The 26265-nt window shown below is 51.4% G+C and overlaps 1 protein-coding gene across 1 annotated transcript; it reads left to right on the top strand.

Annotated features, from left to right (window-relative positions):
* Positions 1-1301: 1301 nt before the first annotated feature.
* SLC25A23 (solute carrier family 25 member 23) lies at positions 1302-22578 on the top strand. Its single transcript, XM_004378417.1, has 10 exons — positions 1302-1566; positions 2600-2726; positions 4435-4522; positions 6259-6370; positions 7471-7629; positions 7707-7859; positions 8069-8176; positions 9788-9955; positions 21118-21268; positions 22298-22578. Exons 1-10 carry the CDS (start codon positions 1411-1413, stop codon positions 22480-22482), a joined length of 1407 nt encoding a protein of 468 aa, XP_004378474.1. The 5' UTR covers positions 1302-1410; the 3' UTR covers positions 22483-22578.
* Positions 22579-26265: the final 3687 nt, after the last annotated feature.

Here is a 26265-nt window from a genome sequence, read left to right as displayed (position 1 = left end):
GCTGTAGGACAACTTCAAGGACCGCCTGTGAATGAAAACATCTGTTAGGGGGTCTTCTAGGGCGAGGCTCGTTTGTCTCGGACACACCTGTTTGGAGCACACCTGTCGGGGCAGACGCGAGTGGGAACCAAATATGCCCTCACGGCTGTACCTTCGGATAAAAGGCAATAATAATAAGACCGCCCCTCCTGGAGACTCTAGGATGAAGGGTGAGGACATAAGGATCCCTTCTAGAGTATAGAGGGATGGTTTAGAATCTCAGGTCTGGTTAAATCCCTTATAGGGTTTTGGCGAGGACGACGCCAGATGTGAGTAAAAGGCCTGGCGTGTGTAACGCACTCAATAAATGTTAGCTATTGTTATTAATATTCGCTGTCAAGTGCTTCGGGCGCCCCACCCCCTAATGGTAAGTCGAGAAACTGCGCCCGAAACGAGTGGGAGGTACTTTCGGCAGGTGCAGCGAGCGCGGCAGGCTGGGACCACGCCTCCAGCGCTCTGCCACCCGGTCCTAATCCCCAGCAGGGCCCAGGACACTGGGATGCCCAGGCCGCTCTGGAGAGAGCAGTCAGCCCGGCATCCGGATCCGGCCGGGGCCCTTTAAGACAACTTGGCCCGCCGCGGGGCCGCAAAGCCGAACTCCGCCCCAGGTCCACCGGGAGGCCCCGCCCAGGTGGGAGAGGCGGGACGGGCGGGACGGGCGGCCCGGCAGCTCTGGCCAATAGGAAGACGATTTTGCACCCGCGCCTCGCGTTGATCTTCCGTTTCCCGGGCTGAGTGGGACGAAGAAAGGAGACGTGCGGGCGGGATGAAGGCAGTGATGGATCCCACCGCGTCTTGATTTGCTGTTTCTGTGACAAAGCAGGGAGCGTAAAATGCGCGGGCGGACAGATGGAGGTCTAGATGCGCAGGATTCTTGCGTTCATATGGAAAAGGCAAGAACTTTAGTTCCTGAAGGGGATTAGTCCGGGAAGGAGGTCAAGTGGGAAGGAATGACCAGATCCAATCCCTGACATCTCCCTACTTCGCCTTTTTGGAGAAGGTGGTAAACTGAGGCACACAGAGGCGGAACTCTGAAACCAGAAGTGAGAGCTCCGCTTTCCGGAAAGAACCCTGATGCTCCCTCGGCTGTGCCACACCAAAGCATCCCCGACATTCCTCCCCACATCCTCAGCTCCGCCCCCGGCCCCCTCCCCCCAGTGCAGGTCGGGGGAGGAGACGCAAGTTCTGGCGCGGGCGGCGACGGCTAGCAGCCACCGTCTCCTGCTGGCGGCGGAGGCGGGCGGGTCGCGTGGCACTGGGGTGGCCGTGGCCGCAGAGCTGGTCCTGAGGGGCCCCGGGGGGAAGGGGGAGCCGCGCAGCCCCCGCTGAGGCCGCCGCCGCCGGGCCTCCCCTCCCCCCCGGGCTGGCGCCATGCGGGGGGGCCCGGGCGATGCGGAGCGGCGGCAGCGCTGGGGGCGCCTCTTCGAGGAGCTGGACAGTAACAAGGATGGCCGCGTGGACGTGCACGAGTTGCGCCGGGGACTGGCCCGGCTGGGCGGGGGCGACCCGGACAGCAGCACCCAACAGGTATACCCCCGCCGGGGCCCCCACCTGGCGCTCCTCTCTCGGTCCAGCTGACCCGCTCCCCTGAATGGAACGCCCTGAGCCGCCAGGGACAGTCTGTGGCCAGACTCCAGGACCTGTGTCCACCATGAGTGGCTCTGTCCCCTTCCCCCTGCTACGCAGATCTGGGCCTAGACAGGGACCACGGAGGCCCCAGGCCTGTGGTACAGCTGCCAGCACCCCCCCAACCCCAGCCAGGATAGGGGCTGTCCGCCAGGGAACAAGCAGACCCCTTTCCTGCCCGCTGCTAACGACACACCCTCTGGACTCTCCACACTGCCCAAGACATGCCCTACTCCCACCTCCTGGAGACACACCCTCCACACCTCCCTGGGCCCTCTGGGCACCCACTGCCCTCCTAGCCAGCTGCCCCAGCCACTCTGTTTACACTCCCTCACCTGCCCTTTACCCGATCTGGCACAGGACCCCAGGCTGCCCCAGGGACCCAGCCCTGCCTGAGGCCACCCTCAGCTGAGGACATATCTATAAAGGCAGAAACCCCCCCAGACAGGTGTCTCCCCAACCTGTAACCCACATGCCCCTTGAGTGTGTCCATAGCATCTTGAGACCTTCAGTCCAATCTCCCATTTCCCGGATGGGAAAAACTGAGGCCTTGCCCATTCAGCTTGGATCTGTTCTGCCCCATGCTGCCCAGAGACAGCCAGGCGGATAGGTTTTGTGAAGAGACAGCTGGGAGGACAGGCTGGAGGGACAAGGGCTCAAGGCTACAACTCCCTAGCTTGTTGACCTTGAACTAGCTCTTGACCTCACTGTGCTACAGTTTGCTGAAAACTGGACAAACGCTACCCGCCTCCCAGGCTTGCTGTGGCCTTGGGCATCTTACTGAGAAGCGGACTTTGGAGAGGGGTGGTGATGTCCCTGCCTGCTTCCCTAGGGTGCTAGGGTCTCTGGGATCCTGAGCCAGGTAACTAGTTCTGCACCCCCATATCAGGAAGCAGCCTCCTGGAGCCCCTCCTGTCCCCACCCCCTTTGCCAGGGTATCTCCCCCGAGGGCGATGCTGACCCAGATGGTGGGCTTGACCTGGAGGAGTTCACACGCTACCTGCAGGAGCGGGAACAGCGCCTGCTTCTCATGTTCCACAGCCTCGACCGGAACCAGGACGGTAAGGCCGGCCTCTGGGCAGGGCCCGGGGCTCTGGGCACCTGGGATGCCAGGGGGGCAGAACAGGGAGGGTGCTTCTCCCTGCTGACTCACAGGCTATTTTGGGAGCACTCCCCACCCCCAGCTAGTGGTTCGAGGCCCAGCCAGCCCATCCTACCTCCTTTTCCCTTCTGAGGTGTGACCCCCTCATTGGTACCCTTTGATTTTCCCCAGGGACAGAGATCACCCATGTTGCTCCTTGATTCCTTGTGGAATAGAGACACTCCCCCCGCCCCCACCAATAGCATCTCGTGGGTCCCTAATATTGCCTCTCGGCCCCCTCTAGATTGTTGTTGTCGTTGCTGTTGAGTCTCTTCCAACTCATGGGGACCCCATGTGTGCAGAGTAGAACTGCTCTATAGGGTTTTCAAGGCTGTGACCTTTCTTGGAAGCAGATCACCAGGCCTTTCTTCTGAGGCACCTCTGGGTGGGTTTGAACCAAACCTGTTCCTGTCAAGTCAATTCTACTCGTAGCCACCCAATAGGACCAAATAGAACTGCCCCATAGGGTTTCTAAGGAGTGGCTGGTGGATTTGAACTGCTGACCCTTTTGTAAGCAGCCTAATGCTTAACCACTGTGCCCCGTTATTACCCTGAATACATTCTGGAACAGAGGATCCCCCCAATATTGCCATAGTCTCACTTCTCTGATTCCAGTGGGTCAGGAACCACCCCCCACCCCTCAATCCTGCTTCAAATTTTGCCCTGGGTTTCTGGATCCGCTGGTCTTGTTAGGCCATCCCCATTCCAAGCCTTCCTGCTCCTTGGCCCCGGGGTCCCCTAGGTTCCACGCAGACACCTCCCCACGCACACTGCATTGCTTTTATAGAACTGTTATAACAAAGTCCCACAAACTATTGTTGTTGGGTTCTGTTAAGTCAATTCTGCCCCATAGTGACCCAATGTGACAGAATAGAACTGCCCTATAGGGTTTTCTAGGCTGTAATCTTTACGGAAGCAGATCGCCAGGCCTTTCTGCTGCAGAGCCTCTGCAGGGGTTTGAACCACCAACCTTTTGGTTAGCAGCAGAGTGCTTAACCGTCATACCACCAGGACTCCTTACCACAAACTGAGTGACAAAGTAAAGAAATGTATTGTCTCATGTTCTGGAGGCTAGAAGTCTGGAGTCAGGGTGGCTGCAGGGCCCCTGAAGACTCTAGGGGACGATCCTTCCTTGCCTCTTCCAGCTCCTGGTGGTGGCCAGCAATCCTTGGCATTCCTTGGCTTGTGGCTGCATCCCTCCAGTCTCTGCCTCCATCCTCACGTGGCTGCCTTCCCTCTGCTTCTCCCTGTCTCTGTGGTTTGTCCCTGGGTGGCACAAGTGGTTTGTGCTCGGCTGCTAACCGAAAGGTTGCCGGTTGGAATTCACCCAGCGGCGCCATGGAAGAAAGTCCTGGCAAACCACTTCTGTAATGATTACAGCGAAGAAAACCCTGTGGAGCAGTTCTACTCGATCACACATGGGGTCCCCGTGAGTCAGAATCAGCTCGACAGTGATGGGTAATAATACACCCACCCTACTCCAGTATGACCTCATATTAACTGATAACATCTTCAAAGACCCTATTTCCAAACAAGGTCACGTTCAGAGGTACCGGGGGTTATGGCTTCAACCTATCTTATGAGGACACAACTCAACCTCTAACACCCACCTGGGGCCCTCTCTGCAGGTCATATCGATGTCTCTGAGATACAGCAGAGCTTCCGGGCTCTGGGCATTTCCATCACGCTGGAGCAGGCAGAGAAAATTCTGCACAGGTGAGTACCTAGGGGCTCTGAAACCCATGGAACTCAGGCTCCCCGATCCCCGGCCCAGGGGCGTGGAGCTGAGTGGTAGGGCTTTGGAGTCGGGTAGCTCTTGGGCCCCTTGCTTCACCTCTGTGAGCCTCAGTTTCTTCCTCTGGAAAAGAGGGTGACGCCATCCCCCCAATAGTCTCTGCATTCATTTCTTGTTGTTAACTGTGTCGAGTCGGCCCCCTACTCATGGTGACCCCATGTACAAGGGAAGGAAATGCTGCCCGCTCCTGCACCATCCCTGTGATTGGTTGTAGATTGGACTGTAGTGATCGTAGGGTTTTCATTGGCTGATTTTTGGAAGTCGATTGCCAGGCCTTTCTTCCTAGTCCATCTTAGTCTGGAAGCTCTGCTGAAACCTGTTCAGCATCATAGAAACAGGCAAGCCTCCACGGACAGACGGGTGGTGGTTGAGTGTGAGGTGCCTTGGCTGGTAATGGAACCCAGCTCTCCGGCACAGAGAGCAAAACGCCTACCACTGAGCCACCAGTGCCTCATCAGTTCTCTCGGGCCTCCATAACAAAGTACCACAAACTACGTGGCTTATGCCAACCAAAAACCCACTGCGGTCGAGTTGATTCCAACTCCCAGCGACCCCAGAGAGTTGCCAAGGCTGTAAATCTCTATGGAAGCAGACTGCCGCATCTTTCTCCTGCAGAGTCGCTGGTGATTTCGAACCGCCGGCCAGAAATTTATTGTCTCCCAGTTCTGGAGGCTGAGAGTTCGAGATCAGAGTACTGGCCATATGGATTCCTTCTGAGGCTTTGCTGGAGAATCCGTTCATGCCGCCTCTTTCCTAGCTTCTGATGGCAGCCAGTGATCTTTGGTTTGCAGGTCACATGTCTTTGGGAGGACACAATTCAACCCTTAAGGTTATGAAGAGGAATCAGTAAGGAACAATCCATACAGTGTACTAGAACTAGTACTAGAACTAGTACAATTACAATTAGTGCTAGGCGTGTGGACGTAGTGGCGCAAATGGTGAACATGCTCGGCTGCTAACCGAAAGGCTGGAAGTTCACGTCCACCCAGGGATGCCTCGGAAGAAAGGCCTGGCGACCTACTTCCAAAAAATCAGCCACTGAAAACCCTGTAGGACTCAGTTCTGCTCTGACACACAGTGGGGCACCATGAGTCAGAGTCAACTCAACGGCCACTGGTTTTCTATGAGGACTCAATATATGAAGCAGGCCATGGAGTATGACAATTAGAATGGTCCTAGGCGTGTGCTCAAGGAGCCCTGGTGGTGCAGTGGTTAAGTGCTCGGCTGCGAACCAAAAAGTCAGCGGTTCGAACCCACCCAGTGGCTACCTGGGAGAAAGACCTGGCGATCTGCCCCCATAAAGATTGTTGTTGTTGTTAGGTGCTGTCGAGTCAGTTCCGACTCAGAGCGACCCCGTGTACAACAGAAGGAAACATTGCCCGGTCCTGCACCATCCTCACAATCATTGCTATGTTTGAGCCCATTGTTGCAGCCACTGCGTGGGTGATCCATAAGGATGAACAGCCTAGAATACCCTCTGGGGTAGTTCTGCTCTGTCACATGGGGTTGCTATGAGTCGAAATCGATCCCACGTCACCCAGCAATAACTGACGTGTGCTCAAGGGAGCTGTGTCTGCCCCTAAACCTGCCCCTAGCAGCACCTCACCCCAGCCCCCCCAACCCCCAGGCATTGATCCTGCCCCTCCCCCGCCCCCAGCATGGACCGAGACGGCACGATGACCATCGACTGGCAGGAATGGCGTGACCACTTCCTATTGCACTCGCTGGAGAACGTGGAGGACGTGGTCTATTTCTGGAAGCATTCCACGGTGAGGTGGGAGCCACTTTCCATGCCCGGTGGCTGAGCTCCCCTCCCCAGGGGACCTGGGGCCCTCCTCCTTGCCTGCCTTGCCCTGATCTCCCCCTGGCTTGGAGGGGCGGGACCCAGGACGCTCTAGAAGGAGGAGCCAGGGGCTGAGGCTCCTCTCCCTTCCTTTTGGAGTTCGGGGGACCCATTTGGGGGAACCCTTCTGGTTTGCAAGGGGTGTTTCCTGCAGGGACTCTGGGGACAGCTTGTGGGGGCTAGGGGTGCAGGGCAGAAAGAGCTCACCAGATGGGACGCCAGCCCTGCCACCCTCCACCCGCCCGGCTCCCCCTTCTGGCTGGTTTCCGTAAGAACAGCTAGAAAGCCATTGCCTTCCGAGGAGCCAGTGGGTTCCCAGCAGGGGGCGCTCTAGATACCAGCTCCTGGTGGGAATCCTTGAGCCATGCTTCCGGGAGACTCCAACGGCATCTAGAGGGGACCCAACTGTGGGATCTGGGGAGATCCAGAGTGACTCCCACCCTGAAGGACCTGTGGGGAGCCCAGTTGGGAATTCCATAGGTGACCTCTATTGGAGGGCGGGACCTGAGGTGGAGATCTGGTGGGATCGAGTGAAGCCCCAGGAGGGTTCTGCCAGGGTCCGTATCTGGGAGATCCCAGGTGGGATTGCGTGTTGTCCTGGAGGATCTTCTGGAATCCTTCTGTGAGAGACCCTTGGGTGGGATCCTTCGGAGGAATCTCTTCAGCTCTGGAGGGATCTTTATGTGGCAGGCTCTTGGGAAGGACTTTGGTGGGATCTGATGGGGGTCTCCAGGAGGGATGTTGGGATCTTTATGTGGGAGATTGCAGGGTTGAGTGCTTTGCTGGCATCTGATGGGGCTCAAGAGGGATCTCCTGCGCTCTCCAAGCAAGATTTATCAGTGGAATCTCTGGGGTGTCCTAGAACTCATGGGGGAGACTCCCTTATTTAGGATTGGATTGTGTCTCCCTGCCCCCACGTGGCATGACGCCCCAGCCCCGCACCCTCAGGTCCTAGACATAGGCGTTAGGACAGGCTCACATCTCCTCACCCCCACATGGCATAACACCCCAGCCCCGCACCCTCAGGTCCTAGACATCGGTGAGTGCCTGACCGTGCCCGATGAGTTCTCGGAGCAGGAGAAACAGACCGGCATGTGGTGGAAGCAGCTGGTGGCCGGTGCAGTGGCGGGCGCCGTGTCACGGACTGGCACAGCCCCCCTGGACCGCCTCAAGGTCTTCATGCAGGTGAGGGGCCCTGGAGAGACCTGCCTCCTGCTCCAGGCCTGGGCGAGGGTCCCAAGCCCCCTTGTCTCCCTGCCCAGGTCCACGCCTCTAAGACTAACCGCTTGGACGTCCTGGGGGGCCTGCGGAGCATGGTCCGTGAGGGAGGCGTCCGCTCCTTGTGGCGGGGCAATGGCATTAACGTCCTCAAGATTGCGCCAGAGTCCGCGATCAAGTTCATGGCCTATGAGCAGGTGGGGGCGGGCGTGAGGAGGTGTGCGTGTGCTCGGCATGTGGCAGCCGGGGCTGGACACGTGGATGCGTGGGCTAGGCTCCCGGGGAGTGGGCATCTGCTCCCTTTCATGATGCCCATAGCTGGGAGGAGAGTGGACAGGAAGCATTCCTGGGTGCAAGGAAGGTTCAATCCCCGAGGTCTTGCCACCCCTGTGCCTCTTACCTGCAGATCAAGCGGGCTATCCGGGGGCAGCAGGAGACGCTGCACGTGCAGGAGCGCTTCGTGGCTGGCTCCCTGGCCGGCGCCACAGCCCAAACCATCATTTACCCCATGGAGGTGAGAAGGAGGGGCCCCACTGCAGGGTGGGGGACCTGCAATAGCCTCTCCACTCTGCAGTGTGTTATGCATTGAGACTGCAGAAAATGCGTGTCCTATCCCCAATTCAGACCACAGCTCATGACAGCACTGCTGTTCTGTGTGTGGCCTTTCTGGGTATTACAATTGGAGGTATGTCTTCTAGGGACAGTTGTTAGCTGCTATCCAGTCGGCTCCAACTCATGGCAACCCCATGCACAATGGAACAAAACACTGCCCGGTCCTGCACCATCCACATGATTGCTTGTGGTTCAGACCATTGTGATCCACAGGGTTCTCATTGACTGATTTTCAGAAGCTGATCACCAGGCCTTTCTTCCTAGTCTATCTTAGTCTGGAAGCTCCACTGAAACCTGTTCAGCATCCTAGCAACATGTAAGCCTCCACTGACAGACAGGTGATGGCTGCGCATGAGATGCATTGGCTGGGAATTGAACCTGGGTTTCCCACCTGGAAGGCGAGATTTCACCACTGAGCCATCGCTGCCCTGTGGGGATTGTTTATAACTGTTTGGACAGTCATTGTGGGAGTCAGATGTTTATAGACATTCCTCTCCTAAGGATGCTGATTTTCAGGATCCCAGGGGAATCATTTCTAGGTGGAGCTGTTTTCAGACAACTAATTTCCGGTTTCAGTTAAAATTCTGAAAATGACAAAAAACCCAAATCAAGTAAATGAAATCTGGAGGTGAGCAGTTTAGGGTTGGTGTGGTGGCGTCACAGTGTTAGAGACCCAGGTTCCTTCCATCGATCTTGTTGTTCCACCACCTCAGCATATAGCTTCCACCTTGTGGGCCAAGATGGCTGCTGTGGTCCGGTCATCACATCTATATTCCAGCCAACAAGAAGGAAGAAGAGATAAAGGTGGGAGTGTGCTTCTGCCTTTAAGGAAGGAATGCCCTCCTGTGAGTCTCTGAGAGTCACACATACCTCTTCTGTTTTACTGACCTGGATTTAGTCACATGACCCCACACCTAGGGAAGCTGGGAAATAGTCTTTATTCCTAGTGGCTGTGTACTTGCTGAAAATCAGGGCTTCTATTATTGAGGGATTACGGTTCCTGGGTGGTGCGAACAGTTTGTGCTTCACTACAAACCTGAAGGTTGGCAGTTCAAACCTACCCAGCGGTGCCATAGAAGAAAGGCCTGGCACTCTGCACCCGTAAAAATTACAGCCAAGAAAACCCCATGGAGTGCAGTTCTACTCTCTTATTATGAAGGGGCAGTCTCTGGGGGGTGCAAACGATTAACATGCTCAGCTGCTAACTGAAAGGTTAGTGGTTCGAGTCCACCCAGAGACACCTCAGAAGAAAAGCCTGGCAATCGACTTCCAAAAAATAACCATTGAAAACCCTACAGAGCACACTTTTACTCTGTGGTGGCTGCCACAAGCAACTCTGGTAGGCATAACCATTTCTAGGTATAGAGATTGGGGGGTGGCAGAAGATTCTAGAATAAGTGGTTTTAAAATTAAATTATGGTCAGAGTGTCTGCTTCTAGGAATAGCTATTTCCTGGATGCGGTGACTCTGGGGCAGCTTTTCCATGAGTAACTGTGGCCCTGGTTCTCCCCAGGTGCTGAAGACTCGGCTGACCCTGCGCCGGACGGGCCAGTACAAGGGGCTGCAGGACTGCGCACGGCAGATCCTGGAGCAGGAGGGACCCCGCGCCTTCTACCGCGGCTACCTGCCCAACATGCTGGGCATCATCCCCTACGCGGGCATCGACCTGGCCGTCTACGAGGTCTGTGGGCAGCCCGCCCCTTCCTTCCCTTCTTCTCCCCTCTGGTATTTGCCCACGGCACACCCCTTTCCCGGGGGCTGACTCAGTTTACCTCCTGCAGATAGGGGAGGGCAAGCCTGTGGTAGAGCAGAATCACAGGCCTTGGAATCCTTAGGAACCCCTGGCTTATTATCTAGTGCTGCTGTAACAGGGATACCACAAGCAGGTGGCTTTGAAGAACAGAAATTTATTTTCTTACAGTTCAGGAGGCTGGGAGTCGGAATTCAGGGTGTCGGCTGTGTGGATTCCCTCCCTGTTGGTAATCCCAGGCGTTGCTTGGTTCCTTCGCTTATACATGATTCTCAAACGTGTTCATCTTACCCCCGTGTGTGTGTGTCTCTGTGTCTGTGCTGCTCCTTCTATAACTCAGAAGTGATTAGGTTTAGGATCCACCTTACAGTGGTATGACAGCAACTGATTGATCAATTACATTATGTTAGATTGCATTTTGGAAGATGATGACATCAGATTGTATAATAGAAGGCGATTATATTAGAGATAATTAGAGGGCAGTGGTGCTTCATTGGTAGAATTCTTGCTGTCCATGCATGTCTTGGTTGTCTAGTGCTGCTGTAACGGAAACAACACAGGTGGACGGCTTTAACAAACAGAGATTCATTCTCTCACAGTCTAGTAGGCTCGAAGTCCAAATTCAGGGCACCAGCTCCTGGGAAAAGGCTTTCTCTCTCTGTCAGCTCTGGAGGAAGGTCCTTGCCATCAGTCTTCCCCTGGTCTAGGAGCTTCTCACCGCAGGAACCCGTGGTCCAAAGGACGCACTCTGCTCGGGGCTGCTTTATTGGTGGCATGAGGTCCCCTACTCTCTGCTTGCTTCCCTTTCCTTTTGTCTCTTGTAAGATAACAGGTGGTGCAGGCCACACCCCAGGGAAACTCCATTTACATTGGATCAGGGATGTGACCTTTGTAAGGGCGTTACAATCCCATCCTAATCCTCTTTAACATAATCTAATCTTGTCTCAAGAAACCCTGGTGGCATAACAGTTAAGAGCTACAGCTGCTAACCAAAAGGTCAGCAGTTTGAATCCACCAGGTGCTCCTTGGAAGCCTATGGGGCAGTTCTACTCTGTCCTATTGGGTCGCTGTGAGTCTGAATCGACTTGATGGCAATGGGTTTGGTGTGGTTTTAATCTTGCCTCATTAACCACAAGCAGAGATTAGGATTTACAACACACAGGACATTTACATCAATCACAAAATGGAGAACAACCACAGAATACTGGGAATCATGGCCTAACCAAGTTGACACATATTTTTGGGGGACACAATTCTATGACAATGCAGGAGACCCAGGTTCGATTGCCGGTCAGTGCACCTCATGCACAGCCACCACCTATCTGTCACTGGAGGCTTGTGTGTTGCTAGGATGCTGAACAGGTTTCAGCGGAGCTTGAAATTTGCTAATTTTCAGAAGCAGATCACCAGGCCTTTCTTCCTAGTCTTAGTCTGGAAGGTCTGCTGAAACCTGTCCACCATGGGTGATCCTCTGGTATTTGAAATACCAGTGGCATAGCTTCCAGCATCACAGCAACATGCAAGCCGCCACAGTAAGACAAACTGGTGGACAGATGGTGGCAAAAATTACACAGCCCTAATTCAAGAGATTTCATGTCTGGCATCCATAACCTGCCCTTCCCAGCACTCAGTATATACACAGCCAAATAAGACAAGGTCATTGTTTAGTCATTCATTCACTTGTCCATTCATTCATTCATTCGACAGCTATTTATTAAAACCAAACCAAACCCACTGCCACTGAGTTGATTCTGACTCGCAGCAAACTTATAGGACAGAGTAGAACTGCCCCATAGGGTTTCCAAGGCTGTAAATCTTTACGGAAGCAGACTGCCACATCTTTCTCCCGCAGGAGCAGCTGGTGGGTTTGAACCTCTGACCTTTCAGTTAGCAGCTGAGTGCTTAACCTCTGTGCCACCAGGGCTCCTCAGATGTTTTCTAAGTATCCACAATGTCCCAGGCATCGTACTGGTTGAACGAGACTAATCCAGCCCCAGCAAACAAGATAGTTTCAGATCCTGATAACTTCACAGAAGACAGTAAAACAGGATGTCACAGTGGGCGGGAGGGGGTTCAAGGAGGAAGGCCGCCCGAGGAGGTGAAGCTGGAGCTGAAGGCTGGGCCGGGAGGAAGTGTGAGCAGGAGCACAGGAAGAGCAAAGGCCTGGAAGCAGGAGCCAACTCGGCCCATTTGAGGAGTGGAAGGCTGGAGGGAAACGGTTAGGCTAAGAAGACTGGATGAGAAGGGTCAGCAAAGACTTTATGATGTGGAGTCTGGCTTTATCCTAAGTATAAGAGGAATCCATTGAGGTTTTTGAGCAGAAATAAGATGTCACCTTGTGTCTTAGTTATTGTTATGGATTGAATTGTGTCCCCGAAAAATGTTCGTCAACTTGGCTAGGCCGTGATTCCCAGTATTGTGGTTGTCCTCCATTTTGGGATCTGATGTGATTATCCTACGTGTTGTAAATCCTAACCTCTGTGATGTTAATGAGTAGCCCTGGTGGCGAAGTGCTGAAGAGCTCAGGCTGCTAACCAAAAGGTCTGCAGTTAGAATCCACCAGCTCCTTGGAAACGCTACGAGGCAGTTCTGCTCTGTCTTATGGGGTCGCTATGAGTCAGAATCAACTTTACGGCACTGGGTATGATGTTAATGAGGCAGAATTAGAGGCAGTTATGTCAATAAGGCAGGACACAATCTACAGGATTAGGTTGTATTTTAGTCGATCTCTCTTGAGATACAAAAGAGAGACGCCAGCAGAGAGGAGAGCGACCTCATACTACTAAGAAATAAGCACCAGGAACAGACAGCGTCCTTTGGACCTGGGGTCCCTGTGCTGAGAAGCTCCTAGACCCAGGGGAAGATTGATGACAAGGACCTACTCATAGAGCTGACAGAGAGAGAAGGCCTTCCCCTGGAGCTGGTGCCCTGAATCCAGATTTCTAGCCACCCAGACCGTGACAGAATAAATTTCTGTTATAGTAGCACTAGATAACTGTCTTAGTCATCTTTAACAGAAATACCACAAGTGGATGTCTTTAAAAAACAGACTGACTCAAGATACAACCTAATCCTGTAGACTGAGTCCTGCCTCATTAACATAACTGCCTGTAATCCCGCCGCATGAACATCTTTGTTGTTGTTAGGTGCCAGCTGAGTATGTTGACACTCATAGCCACCCTGTGTACAACAGAACGAAACACTGCCCGGTCCTGCGCCATCCTCACAATCGTTGTATGCTTGAGTCTATTGTTGCAGCCAATGTGTTAGTCCATCTCATTGAGGGTCTTCCTCTTTTTTGTATACCCTCTACTTTTCCAAGCATGATGTCCTTCTCCAGGGACTGGTCCCTCCTAACAACATGTTCAAAGCACATGAGACAAAGTCTCACCATCCTTGCTTCTAAGGAGCATTCTGGCTGTACTTCTTCCAAGACAGAGTTGTTCGTTCTCCTGGCAGTCCATGGTATATTCAATATTCTTCACCAACACCCTAATTCAAAGGCATCAATTCTTCTTCAGTCTTCCTTATTCATTGTCCAGCTTTCAGATGCATATGAGGCTATTGAAAACACCATGGCTTGGGTCAGGCGCACCTTAGTCCTCAAAGTGACATCTTTGCTTTTTAATACTTGGAAGAAGTCTTTTGCAGATTTGCCCAGTGTAATGCGCCGTTTGATTTCTTGACTGCTGCTTCTATAGGCGTTGATTATGGATCCAAGTAAAATGAAATCCTTGAAAACTTCAATCTTTTCTCCATTCATTATGATGTTGCTTATTGGTCCAGTTGTGAGGATTTTTATTTTCTTTATGTTGAGGTGTAATCCACACTGAAGGCTGTGGTCTTTGATCTTCATCAGTAAGTGCTTGAAGTCCTCTTCACTTTCAGCAAGCAAGGTTGTGTCATCTGCATAACGCAGGTTGTTAATGAGTCTTTCTCCAATCCTGATGCCACATTCTTCTTCATGTAGTCCAGCTTCTCAGATTATTTGCTCAGCATACAGATTGAATAAGTATGCGAAAGGATACAACCCTGACACACACCTTTCCTGACTTTAAACCATGCAGTATCCCCTTGTTCTGTTCTAACAACTGCCTCTTGATCTATGTACAGGTTCCTCATGAGCACAATTAAATGTTCTGAATTCCCATTCTTCGCAATGTTGTCCATAATTTGTTATAATCTACACAGTCGAATGCCTTTACATAGCCAATAAAACGCAGGTAAACATCTTTCTGGCATTCTCTGCCTTCAGCCAAGATCCATCTGACATCGGCAATGATACCCTGGTTCCATGTCCTCTTCTGAATCTGGCTGCAGCAGTACCTTAACATCATAGAGGTTAGGATTTACAACACATAGGATAATCACATCAGATCACAAAATGGTGGACAACCACACAGTACTGGGAATCCTGGCCTAGCCAAGTTGACACACATTTTGGGGGGACACAATTTCATCCATAACATTCCGCTTTGGGGCCCCAAAAATTCATGTCCTTGCCACATGTTAAACACTTTCAGCCCATCATATTATATCAGGCACAATACAGACATTTCCACTACAGATGGGAGAAACTGGAGGGAAAGAAAGAATAATGGGTATCAAGCAAGTCAAAAGCCCAGCAGAACAATTTACATTAGCTTTCAAGGCTTGAGAATAATCCTGTGTTCTCTGAGACCAATTAGACAATCGCCCTGCCTGCCAGACTCTGGGAGTTGTCCATGCTTTCTAGACTCTGGGTGGAGTCCCCTTGGCCCTGGGCTTCCCACTCTGCCTTCCAGGCCTGCTGGGATAGCAACTCTGCTCCTTGGATTTGAGCAGCCCTGTTCTACTTCAACTGAGTGGCGATCCTGTCACCTAGGCCTGGCAGGACCCATTCTTCTACCCCTTGGGCATGGCAGTGGATCTGGCCCCATCCCCCTAGTACTCATGAACAGCAGCCCCGTACTGCAGAACTGAGTTGGTGAAGACCTGACTCTTTGACACCTAGGAGGCTGTGGCCCCACCCTCTGAGACCAAGGCAGCTCTGCTTCCTGTGTTCCTTGTCTCTTCAGCTTCTGCCTCCTGGTTTCTTGGCCTCTCCGCTCCTCGGCCCCTCGGGCCTATTGGCCAGCCTGACCTCTGCCCTGCTCAGGCAAGTGTTAACAAAGTTCTTTAGCTCTACTTGATAAGTGCCCGGAGGCACCGCATTCCACCAGTACGCCTCAGCTGAAAGGCATACAGCTTGCTCACTCACTCTGTGGATTGGCAGGCCTAGCTCCACCAATAAGTGCCCGGAGGCACTCAGCTCTCTTGCTCTGCAGGTCCGCTCCCATGCCGTCTCCCGCCAGTCTCCTGGTTCTGCTGCTGCCATTTCTCTGCTGCTGCTTCTCGTCGTCTGCACTGTCTCCAGTGTTACAGCTCTCCTCACTTCTTTCTGAGTCCTCACCAGAATTGTCTTTGATGTCCATAATTCCACCAACAGTCTCTTCAAGGCAATCTAGGAATTTACTATCAGGCACTTTAAAAACTCTTCCAGCCTCTATACATTACTCTATTCCAAAACCACATCCACACTGTAGGTATCTGTTAGAGCAGCACCCTACTCCTTGTACCAACTTTGTCTCAGTCATCTAGTGCTGCTATAACAGAAATACCACAAGTGGATGGCTTTAACAAACACGTATTTATTCTCTCACAGTTTAGGAGGCTAGAAGTCTGAATTCAGTGTGCTGGTTCTAGCGGAAGTCTTTCTCACTCTGTTGGCTCTGGGGGAAGGTCCTTGTCATCAATCTTCCCCTCGTCTGGGAGCTTCTCAGAGCAGTGACCCCATGTCCAAAGGACGTGCTCTGCTCTTGGCTCTTCTTGCTTGGTGATAATAAGGTCCCTCTCCTCTCTGCGGACTTCTCTCTTTTATATCTCAAAAGAGATTAACTCAAAATAAGACCTAATCTTGTAGATTGAGTCCTGCCTCATTAGTATAACTGCCTCTAATCCTGCGTCATTAACATAGAGGTTAGGATTTACAACACATAGGATAATCACATCAGATCACAAAATTGTGGCCAACCACACAATACTGGAAATCATGGCCTAGACAAATTGACACATATTTCTGGGAGACACAATTCAACCTGTAACAAAGACACACCCTACACTAATACTGCCTCATTAAGAAAACAAAGAAAATCCATTCCCAAATGGGATTATAACCATAGGTATAGGAGTTAGGATTTACAACACAGATTTTTGGGAACACTATTCAAACTGTAACGCCTTATTAACAGATTCTGTGCCCAAAAGGGAGGACCCTAGGTGGCACAAATGGTTTGCACTCAACTGCTCACCTAAAAGTGGGTGATTCGAACCCATCCAATGGTACTGAGGAAGAAAGGCCTGGTAATCTGCTTCCGTTAAGATTACAGCCAAGCCCTGAGATACTCTTTAAACCTTGAACCAAAACTAGCCCCTGAGGTCACCTTTTAGCTAAATAACAGACTGGCTCATAAAATACAAAATATCACCTGTAAGTACTGTGCTCCATTAAAAAATCATTTATATGAGACCAAATAGTCAACAAAGATGAGAACATAAAGGGGCAGGGAAAACAGATTAATGGAAACGGGACAACCAGAATGGAAATATTGAGAATGTTTATGCATTGTGAAGAATGTAACCAATGTCACTGAACAATTTGTGTAGAAATTGTTGAATAAGAACCTAAACTGCTGTGTAAACCGTCACCAAAACCACAATAAAATATTATTAAAAAAAAAAGATTACAGCCAGGAAAACCCTGTGGAGCAGTCTACTCTATAACACCTGGGGTCACCATGATTTGACATTGACTTGTTGGCAACAGGTTTGAGTTTGTTTGTTCTGAGGTCTAAGAAGTTTAAGAAACCCTTTGCCCTCTCTTTGGAGTTTCAGAATGCATGTTTGTCCCTTAAAGGCTCTGAGAAGTCCTGTCGTAAAGTGGCTTATTCACTTTGTTTTAGCCCAGTGTTCCCCACACTTTTCCAGTCATCAGGATCTCTTTTCAAAAGAACAGCACTAAATAACTCATTAAACACCTATTTGGAAAATGCTGCTTCAAACACAAACCAGTACCCACTTGCCGTCAAGTCGGCTCCAACTCATAGTGACCCCATGTGTGACAGAATAGAACTGTGCTCCATAGGGTTTTCAATGGCTGAATTTTAGGAAGTAGATGGTCAGGCTTTTCTTCCTAGTCTACCTTAGTCTGGAAGCTCCACTGAAACCTGTCCACCATAGGTGACATTTGAAATACTGGTGGCATAGCTTCCAGCATCACAGCAACACAAAAGCCACCAAACTGACAGACTGGGTGGTGAGTGTACAATAACCAGATGCCTTGGAGTTGACTCCAGCTCATGCTGATCCCACATGTGTCGTGTCAGAGTAGAACTATGCTCCACAGAGTTTTCAATGGCTGCGATCTTTCAGAAGTAGATCACCAGGCCTTTCTTCTAAGGTGCTTCCAGGTGGACTCAAACCTCCAACCTTTCCTTTAGCAGCCAAGCATATTAACCTTTTTCACCACCCAGCGACACCTCCAAGCACAAAAGGAGGCTATTAAAGTTGGGAAGTCAGTAATGGTAAACACGTACTTCTCCTTACCCATTCCATGCCCAGGTCAGACATCACTAATCTATCACAGCACTCATTTCCTCCTGAGTCCCCTTTCAACACACTTCCAGGCAGCCATTACCAATGGATTAGAATTGACATAGGAAATGAAACCTATGAGCCACCCTAGCCCTGAGGCAAAAAAAAAAAAAGAAAGAACCTATCCTTACAAAGGCCTTGCAGAAGGCTTCAGAAGGGATTAACCACCCTCAAGACTTCAAGCGCTGCTCTGCACTTGGACTTGGCTCTGAATGCCAATTCTCACCTTTCTTTGTAGCTTTGGGCAAGTAACTTCCGGTGAGTCTCCATTTCTCATCTATAAAGTGGAGATAATATTAGTAATTGTCTTAGTTTGAATTCTCCCAGAAGCAGATCCTGAGATGGGTGTGAGGGCCAGTGGTTTATTTGGGAGGTGGTGAGACAGGGAGGGCAGCCAATAGGGGGTGTGTTGTCAACAAGTTATCACTGTGGGCAACTGGGCTTAATCCTCCTGGGGAACAATAGGGGGCAGCGGAGAACATGCCCCACCAGGGTGGCGAGGGAGCTGGGATATTTTTTCATAGAGAGAATTTATTTTATTTTTGTTGTTGTTGAGAATATACACAGCAGAACGTATACCAATTCAACAGTTTCTGTGTGTACAATTCAGTTACATTGAGTACATTCTTCAAGTTGTGCAATCATTTTCTCACCCTCCTTTTCCGAATTGTTCCTCCCCCATTAACATAAACTCACTGCCCCGAGCTTCCTATCCAATCTTTCAAGTTATTGTCAATTTGATCCCATAGAGATAGATCTTAAGAACATAATGCTCAAGGCAGACATTCTTTACTAGTGAAGCTAAACTATTGTTTGGTTTTAAGAAGATTCCGGGGGATACTTTTGGTGTAAGATTTAAAGATTATCTCAGGGCAGTAGTTTCAGGGGTTCATCCAGTCTCTATGGCTCCAGAAAGTCTGGATTCCATGAGAATTTGAAATTCTCTTCTGCATTTTCCTCCTGTTGATCAGGATTCTTCTGCAGAATTTTTTATCAAAACATTCAGCATGGTAGCCGGGCACCATCTAGTCTTCTGGTCTCATGACAAAGGAGGCAGTTGTTCATGGAGGCAATTTGCCGCACATTCCATGTCCTCCCCCTATTCCTGACTCTCCTTCTTCCTCTGTTGCTCCAGGCGAATAGAGACCCACTGTTCCTTGGATGGCCACTTGCAAGCTTTTAAGACCCCGAAGCTGGGGTATTGATACACCAAGTCCTATCAGTTGAAGTCTAGTCTGAAGGTTGCTTTCGGGGATGTTAATTCGCTAGCACTTCCTGCATGGTCCTACGTGATCAAAGCAGACTTGCCTGGCTCCATAAAAAGTCCTCAGGCCAAGAGTTATGGATGCTGGCAGTTGGAAATTGGGAGGTTTGTACTGAAGGAGTAAGGGATAAGGGCTGGGCACCCACAGTCTCTGTCATAAGTACCTACCTTGGAGGGTGTATTATTTTTGTATTGTTGCTGTAACAAATTACGACACATTTAGTGGCTTAAAACAATGCAAATTTATCATCTCACAGTTCTGGAGGTCAGACATCAGACATGGGTCTCACTGGGTTTAAGCTCAAGGTGTCAGCAGGTCTACATTCTTTCTGGAGACTCCATGGAAAACTCCGTTCCTTGGCCTTTTTCAGCTTCTGGAGACTGCTCACATTCCTCTGCTTGTGGCCTCTTCCTTCATGTTCAAAGCCAGCAGTGTAGCCACTTCCAGTCTGTCCCTCGCTGACCTCTGCTTCCATGGTTACATCTCCTTTTCTGACTCTTATAAGGATCCTCATGATTACATACGTGGAAACCCTGGTGGCGCAGTGGTTACTCCGACTGCTAACCAAAAAATGTCGGCAGTTCGAATCCACCAGGCACTCCTTGGAGACCCTATGGGGCAGTTCTACTCTGTCCTATAGGGTCGCTATGAGTCAGAATCAACTGGACGGCAATGGATTTATGATTACATAGGAGTCCCTGGCTGGTACAAACAGCTAAGTGCTCAGCTGGTAACCAAAAGGTTGGAGGTTCAAGTCCACGCAGAGGTGCCTTGGAAGAAAAGCCTGGTGGTTTACTTCCCCAAAAAATCAGCCATTGAAAACCTTATGAAGCACAGTTCTCTGACACACGTGGGGTTGCCATGAGTTGGAATTGACTCGACGATAACTGGTTTCTGTATGATGACATTGGGCCCACCCAGATAATCCAGGCTAACCTCCCCATCTCAAGCTCCTTAACTTAATCACATCTAACCAAAAAAACCCAAACTCGTTGCCACTGGTCAACTCTGACGCACGGTAACCATTGTGTTACAGTGCAGAGCTGCTCCATAGGGTTTTCTTGGCTTTCATCTTTACAGAAATATATCACCAGGCCTTTCTTCCGTGGTACCACTGGGTGGGTTTGAACCTCCAACCTTTAGGTTAGCAGCCAATTGCAAACCGCCTGCGCCACACCCAGGGACCTTAATCACATCTACAAAGTCCTTTTTTGCCACATGAGGTGACATATTCACAGGTTCCAAGGATTAGGACATGGTCATCAGGGCAGGCTATTATTCTGCCCACCATAGAGTGTCCAGGTACGGGTTGAGTAAGGGTGTGTAAGAAAGGCCTGGTGATCTGCTTCCAAAAATTAGCCAATTTCAAGCTCCACAAGAACCTGTTCAGCATCTTAGCAACACGCAAGCCTGCACTGACAGATGGGTGGTGGCTGTGCGTGAGGTGCACTGGCTGGGAACTGAACCCGGGTCTCCCGCACGGAAGGCAAGAAATCTACCACTGAGCCACCACTGCCCTCTAATTACATCTAATCATGTAATCTAATGTTATCACCTTCCATAATGCAATCTAGTGTAATGTAATCCATCAATCAAGGCCATACCATTGTAGGGTAGATCCTGGGCCTAATCACTTCTGAGTTCCAGAAAGAATATCATAGACACAGAGGGCAAAGAATCCTGAATATACCATGGACCTCCACAAGAATAACAGATCTGTCTTGGAAGAAGTGCAGCCGGAATGCTCCTTAGAGGCAAGAATGGTGAGACTTCCTCTCACTTACTTTGGACATGTTGTCAGGAGGGACCAGTCCCTGGAGAAGGACATCATGCTTGGTAGAGGGTCAGCAAAAGAAAGGAAGACCCTCGACGAGATGGATTGATACAGTGACTGCCACAATGGGTTCAAGCATAACAACGATTGTGAGGATGGTGCAGGACCGGGCCGTGTTTGGTTCTGTTGTACCTGGGGGTCACTATGAGTCCGTACCGACTTGACGGCATCGAACAACGACATAGACACAGACACGTACACACATACCGGGCAGGTACTAAGTGCTTGTCCTGGGATACAGGGCTGACCAGCAAGGCCTGTGAAGCAAGGGTCCTCTATCACTCTCCCCCAACCCACCACCCTTCCTTCTTAACTCTCGCCAGACCCTGAAGAACCAGTGGCTCCAGCAGTACAGCCATGACTCGGCAGACCCAGGCATCCTCGTGCTCCTGGCCTGCGGCACCATCTCCTGTACCTGTGGCCAGATAGCCAGTTACCCCCTGGCCCTGGTCCGGACCCGGATGCAGGCCCAAGGTGAGGCCAGGGCCGGAGGGTGGGCCAGGGAGGGTCTCATGACTTGGGTCATACCTCCTTTTTCCCTGGCTGTCCCAGGTAGAGCCCAGGGCTAGGACCCTTGCCTAGGCCCTTACCTTCTCTGGGCCTCAGTTTACCCATCTGTGCTGTTGGTATGGAAGTCCTTTATCCTTACGGAGCTGAGGATCCAATAGGAGAAGAGGTGCAGTGAGTGAGGACTGGGAGAGCGAGGCTGGCAGGCAGCTAGCATTTCCAGGCTGATAACTTGAGCTTCTAATTTGCAAGGCTGGGTTATAGTGAGGGGAAGGCTGAGAACTGGGTTAAGGAGGGGCAGGGCGAGGCTGGTTATTGTCTGTCTCTGTATTTTCTTCTTATGGACTTCCTTTTTTCTTTCTTCTTGCTTTTTCTTTTTTACTATCCCTGAATCGGGTTTGAGAATTCCCTCGGGAATTCTAGCTGTTGTGGTGCATGATATTCCCTGGGGATGTATCAGTGCATGAGACGGCCGTGGTTCCTACCCCAGAGAGCTCACAGGTGGGAGGGGAAGAAAGATGCTAAATAAACCATTCCACGACGAAGTATGGATTTAAGGGTGAATGAAGAGGAGAGGGTGGGGCCTGGCTGAGACTGGGGCACCACGGAGGGCTTCCTTGAAGAGGTGGCTTTAAAGTGGTGATGAGGAGTTAGCTGTACAAAGGAGGAGGAGAGTGAGTTCCAGGCAGAGGAAATCTCTGCCCTCCCCTGCTGCACGCCCACAACACACACACACACACACACACACACACGCACGCACGCACGCACGCACGCTCTGTTTCTAGTTATCCCCAGACTTAGGACCTCAGGATTGGGGTGGAAAGGGAGCAGCCAGTTCCAAGGCTGTGGAACCCCTGATTCTGAGTGGTAGGCCCCACTGTTGGTCTAACTCTGCCCCTTCCTGCTGCAGTGGCCGCCTGGTCTAGCCCTGAGGTGTGGGGCGGGGGGAAGCGAGAAGGGCCCCTGGGCCTGACCTGGCCACCCTGCCCCTCACAGCTTCCACTGAGGGCGCCCCCCAGCTCTCCATGCTGGGCCTGCTTCGTCACATCCTGTCCCAGGAGGGCGTGCGGGGCCTCTACCGGGGCATCGCCCCCAACTTCATGAAGGTTATCCCGGCGGTGAGCATCTCTTATGTGGTCTACGAGAACATGAAGCAGGCCCTGGGGGTGACATCCAGGTGAGGAGCCTGGAGCCCGCCCCCCCGAGATCCCTCACCCCAAGTATGATGTCCCCCACACCTCAGCCACTAGAGACTCAGAGCCCAACCACTGGATCCCAGATCTCCGCCCCCCGCCCCCCCCAACCGCTGGATCTCCACACTTCAGCCACTGCATCCCAGTCCTGAATCCTGGATCCTGGGCTCCTCTGCTCTCCCACTGGATCACAGGATCCCCACACGCCCACCACGGGGTACCACTACCCCAGTTTTGGATCCTGATCCCCATCACCTAACTGTGGAATCCACACTCGAGCAACTCGCATCTGATGTCCTAACCGCCAGATCAAAGGTCCTCCACATCCTAGCCCTTTAATCCTGATCCCCCCTAATCACTGGATCCTGCTCCCTACTTCCCAGCTACTAGATCCCACCTTCCCCTGCCCCACCCTCTGGATCCTGGATCGCCATGTCTTAACCACTGGATTCCCCACAACTCAGCTAAAGGATCCTGATACCTCAACCACAGGAACACATAGCCCCAAACCCCAACACCTATACCCCGGCTCCCTCAGTCTCCAGATCCAGTGTGCCCACGCTGCACTGGGTCCTATATCCCCAGCCCCAACATCAAACCCCAGATCCCCATGCTTCAAGCCCTGGATCTCCGGGCTCAGCCACTTGATCCTGGAGATCAAGAAACCTCAATCACTGGATCCTGACAATGCAACGTCTATCCCGGGACCCTGACCACTGGATCCCCCGATTCCAACCGCTGGATTCCTGAATACCTCTGCCGCGACCACTGGATCCCAGATCCCTATGTTTGGGCTGCCAGATCCCTGCATTTCAACCACTATACCCTCAGCCTCCAACCACTGGATCCCAGATCCCCCCACCCCAACCACTTCATTCCTGAGTTCCTCTGCCTCAACTACTGGATCCCTGTTTCAAGCGCTATACATTTATCTCCCATCTCCCCACCCACGCCTTGACCATTGGCTCCTGGATCCCTAAGCTTAGATTGTTGGATGACTATGTTTCAACCCTACACCGTCAACCCCCAACCACTGGATCCCAGACTCCCCTCCACATCCCATCCACTGGATTACTGAGTTCCTATGCCTCAACCACTGGATCCCAGATCCCTATGCTTGAATTGCTGGGTCCCTACATTTCAGCCACTACACGCTCAAACCCCAACCATTGGATCCAAGGTCCCCAAGCCCTGACCCACTGGATTCTGGCTCCTAAAACCACAAACCTGAGAGCACAACAGCAACCAGATCTGGGCACTGCCGCTGCCAGATGCCAGATTCTCCATCCCAGATCACTTGGCCCCATCACTGGATTCTGAAACCTCCTCCAGGGAAGTCCCACCCTAATACTTCAGGCACTGAATCCCAACTCCTTGACCCCTGGATTCAGATTTGAATCGCCCAGGCACCGGATCTCGAGCCTTCAGACCCCAAGATCCTGGTCACAGGGTCCTGGATCCCACACGTCCCCATCACCAACACACACCAGAGCCCAGAGCCCTTGCCCCATGACACAGGATCCCACGGTCTTGGGAGCCTATGAGGAAGCCTAGCTCCTGGTCTCCCGGCTCCAGAATACCCATGGGGTTTGTCTAATGGTCCTGACTCGTCTTGGGCCAGGCGGCAAGGGAAGGGGGTGCACCTCCTGCTCCCCGCACGGAGGCTGAACCCTCCATGCACCCTACTCCTTCCCACCTCCTCAGCATGGCTGAGCCTCTGGGCCTTGCGGGGAATCTGCTCCCTGGCACCCCCCTCCACTCTGCAGTGTCTTCCACCCCCTCCCCACCTTACAGACAAACACCCACCCCCAGAGTTCCTGGGGGCTGGCAAGGGGGCATTCTGAGGCCGGGGTGGGGCAATTAAGGGGAATTCCTCACCCCAGCACTGCCAGCCCCTCCCCAGGCTCTGCCCCTCTTGGAAGCCATAAGCACTTCCACACAGACCCCCTTCCCTGAATCCAAGTCTCCAATTATGCAAAAAGAAAAAGAAAGCCAAACCCCCAAACCCAGGCAGGTCTATTTTTCTACCAGAGAGAGAAGCAGACACCCCCTCCCAAATCCAAGCCCCCATCCAACTACTCTATGTATTCTGCACTTTATAGTTGGATTCTGAGCTTAGGATCATTAAGGGATCCCCTCCTTCCACTCCTTACTCTTTGGGGAGCCCTACTGAGGGGCTGTGACAGAGGAAGTGGGGTGTTTGGGGGGCCAGAGGACCCCCCACAGCTTCTACCTCCCTCCACCCATACCATGTCCCACCTTTCTGCCCATGTGTGTTATTTCAAAGGAAAAGAAAAAGAAATTTTCTAAGCTCCTTCCTTGTGGTTTTTACTGAAAGGGGGGGTGCGTGGATTATAGGGCAACCTGAAACTACCCACAGTGAAGGGACATGGGGCCGTCCCCCTCACACACAGCTCCAAGAGACCAGGAAGTGACTCTCTCAGGGCCTCAGTTTCCACATCTATAAAGTGGGAGCAAGAGAGAAGTCCATATTTATGGGCCCTGAGTTCTTGGGTGGTGCAAACAGTTGAACGTGCTCAGCTGCTGATTGAAAGATTGGAGGTTTGAGACCACCGAGGGGTGCCTCAGAAGAAAGTCTTGGTGATCTACTTCCGAAAAATCAGCCATTGACAACCCAGTGACAGTTCTATTTTAACACACAAGAGGTTGCCATGAGTTGGAATTGACTCAATGGCAGTTGGTTAACTGGTGATTATATTGGGTCCACCCAGTTAATCCGGGATTATCTCCCCATCTCTCCATCAACTGATTGTTGTTATGTGTCTTCCAGTTGACTCCAACTCATAGCGACCTTATAGGACGGAGTAGAACTGTCCCATGGGGTTTCCAAGGAGCGGGTGTTGGATTCGAACTGCTGACCTTTTGGTTAGCACCCAAACTCTTAACCGCTAAACCACCAGGGCTCCATGTATTGTATTAGATGGTATTAAAAAAACCCAACCCATTGCTGTGGAGTCGATTCTGGCTCATGGCGACACCCTGTGTTACAAAGTAGAACTGTGCTCCACGGTTGCGACTCATAGCAACAATATGTACAACAGAATGAACACTGCCTGCTCCCACATCATCCTCACACCTGTTGTTATGTTTGAGCCCATTATTGCAGCCACTGTGTCAATACATCTCATTGAGGGTCTTCCTCTCTTTCACTGATCCTCTACTTTACCAAGCATGATGTCCTTCTCCATGGAATGATTCCTCCTGATAACATATCCAAAGTATGTGAGACGAAGTCTCGCCATCCTTGCTTCTAAGGAGCATTCTGCTGTATTTCTTCCAAGACAAATTTGTCCATTCTTCTGGCAGTCTATGGTATATTCAATATTCTTCGCCAATACCATAATCCAAAGGCATCAATTCTTCGGTCTTCTTTATTCATCATCCAGCTTTCGCATACATATGAGGCCGTTGAAAATACCAAGCCATGGTATTTTCTGTAAAGATTACAGCCAAGAAAATTCAATGGAGCAGTTCTACTCTGTAACAGATGGGGTCGCCATGAGTCAGAATTGGCTCGATAGCAACTCACAGGGACCTTATGGAAACGTCCCTGGGTGGTACAAACAGTTTGCTCTCAGCTACTAACCTAAAAGTTGGTAGTTCGAACCCACCCATCGGCACCACAGAAGACAGGCCTGGCAATCTGCTTCCACAAAGATCACAGCCAACAAAACCCTATGGGGCACAGTCAGTTCACACAGGGTCGCCATGAGTTGGAATTGATGACATTTTTTTTTTTTTTTTTTTTTT

The sequence above is a fragment of the Trichechus manatus genome, unplaced genomic scaffold (genome assembly GCF_000243295.1).
Source record: "Trichechus manatus latirostris isolate Lorelei unplaced genomic scaffold, TriManLat1.0 scaffold00057, whole genome shotgun sequence".
NCBI lineage: Eukaryota > Metazoa > Chordata > Mammalia > Sirenia > Trichechidae > Trichechus > Trichechus manatus.
The sequence above is the reverse complement of the archived record's forward strand: the minus strand, read 5'-3'. Positions and strand labels throughout refer to the sequence as shown.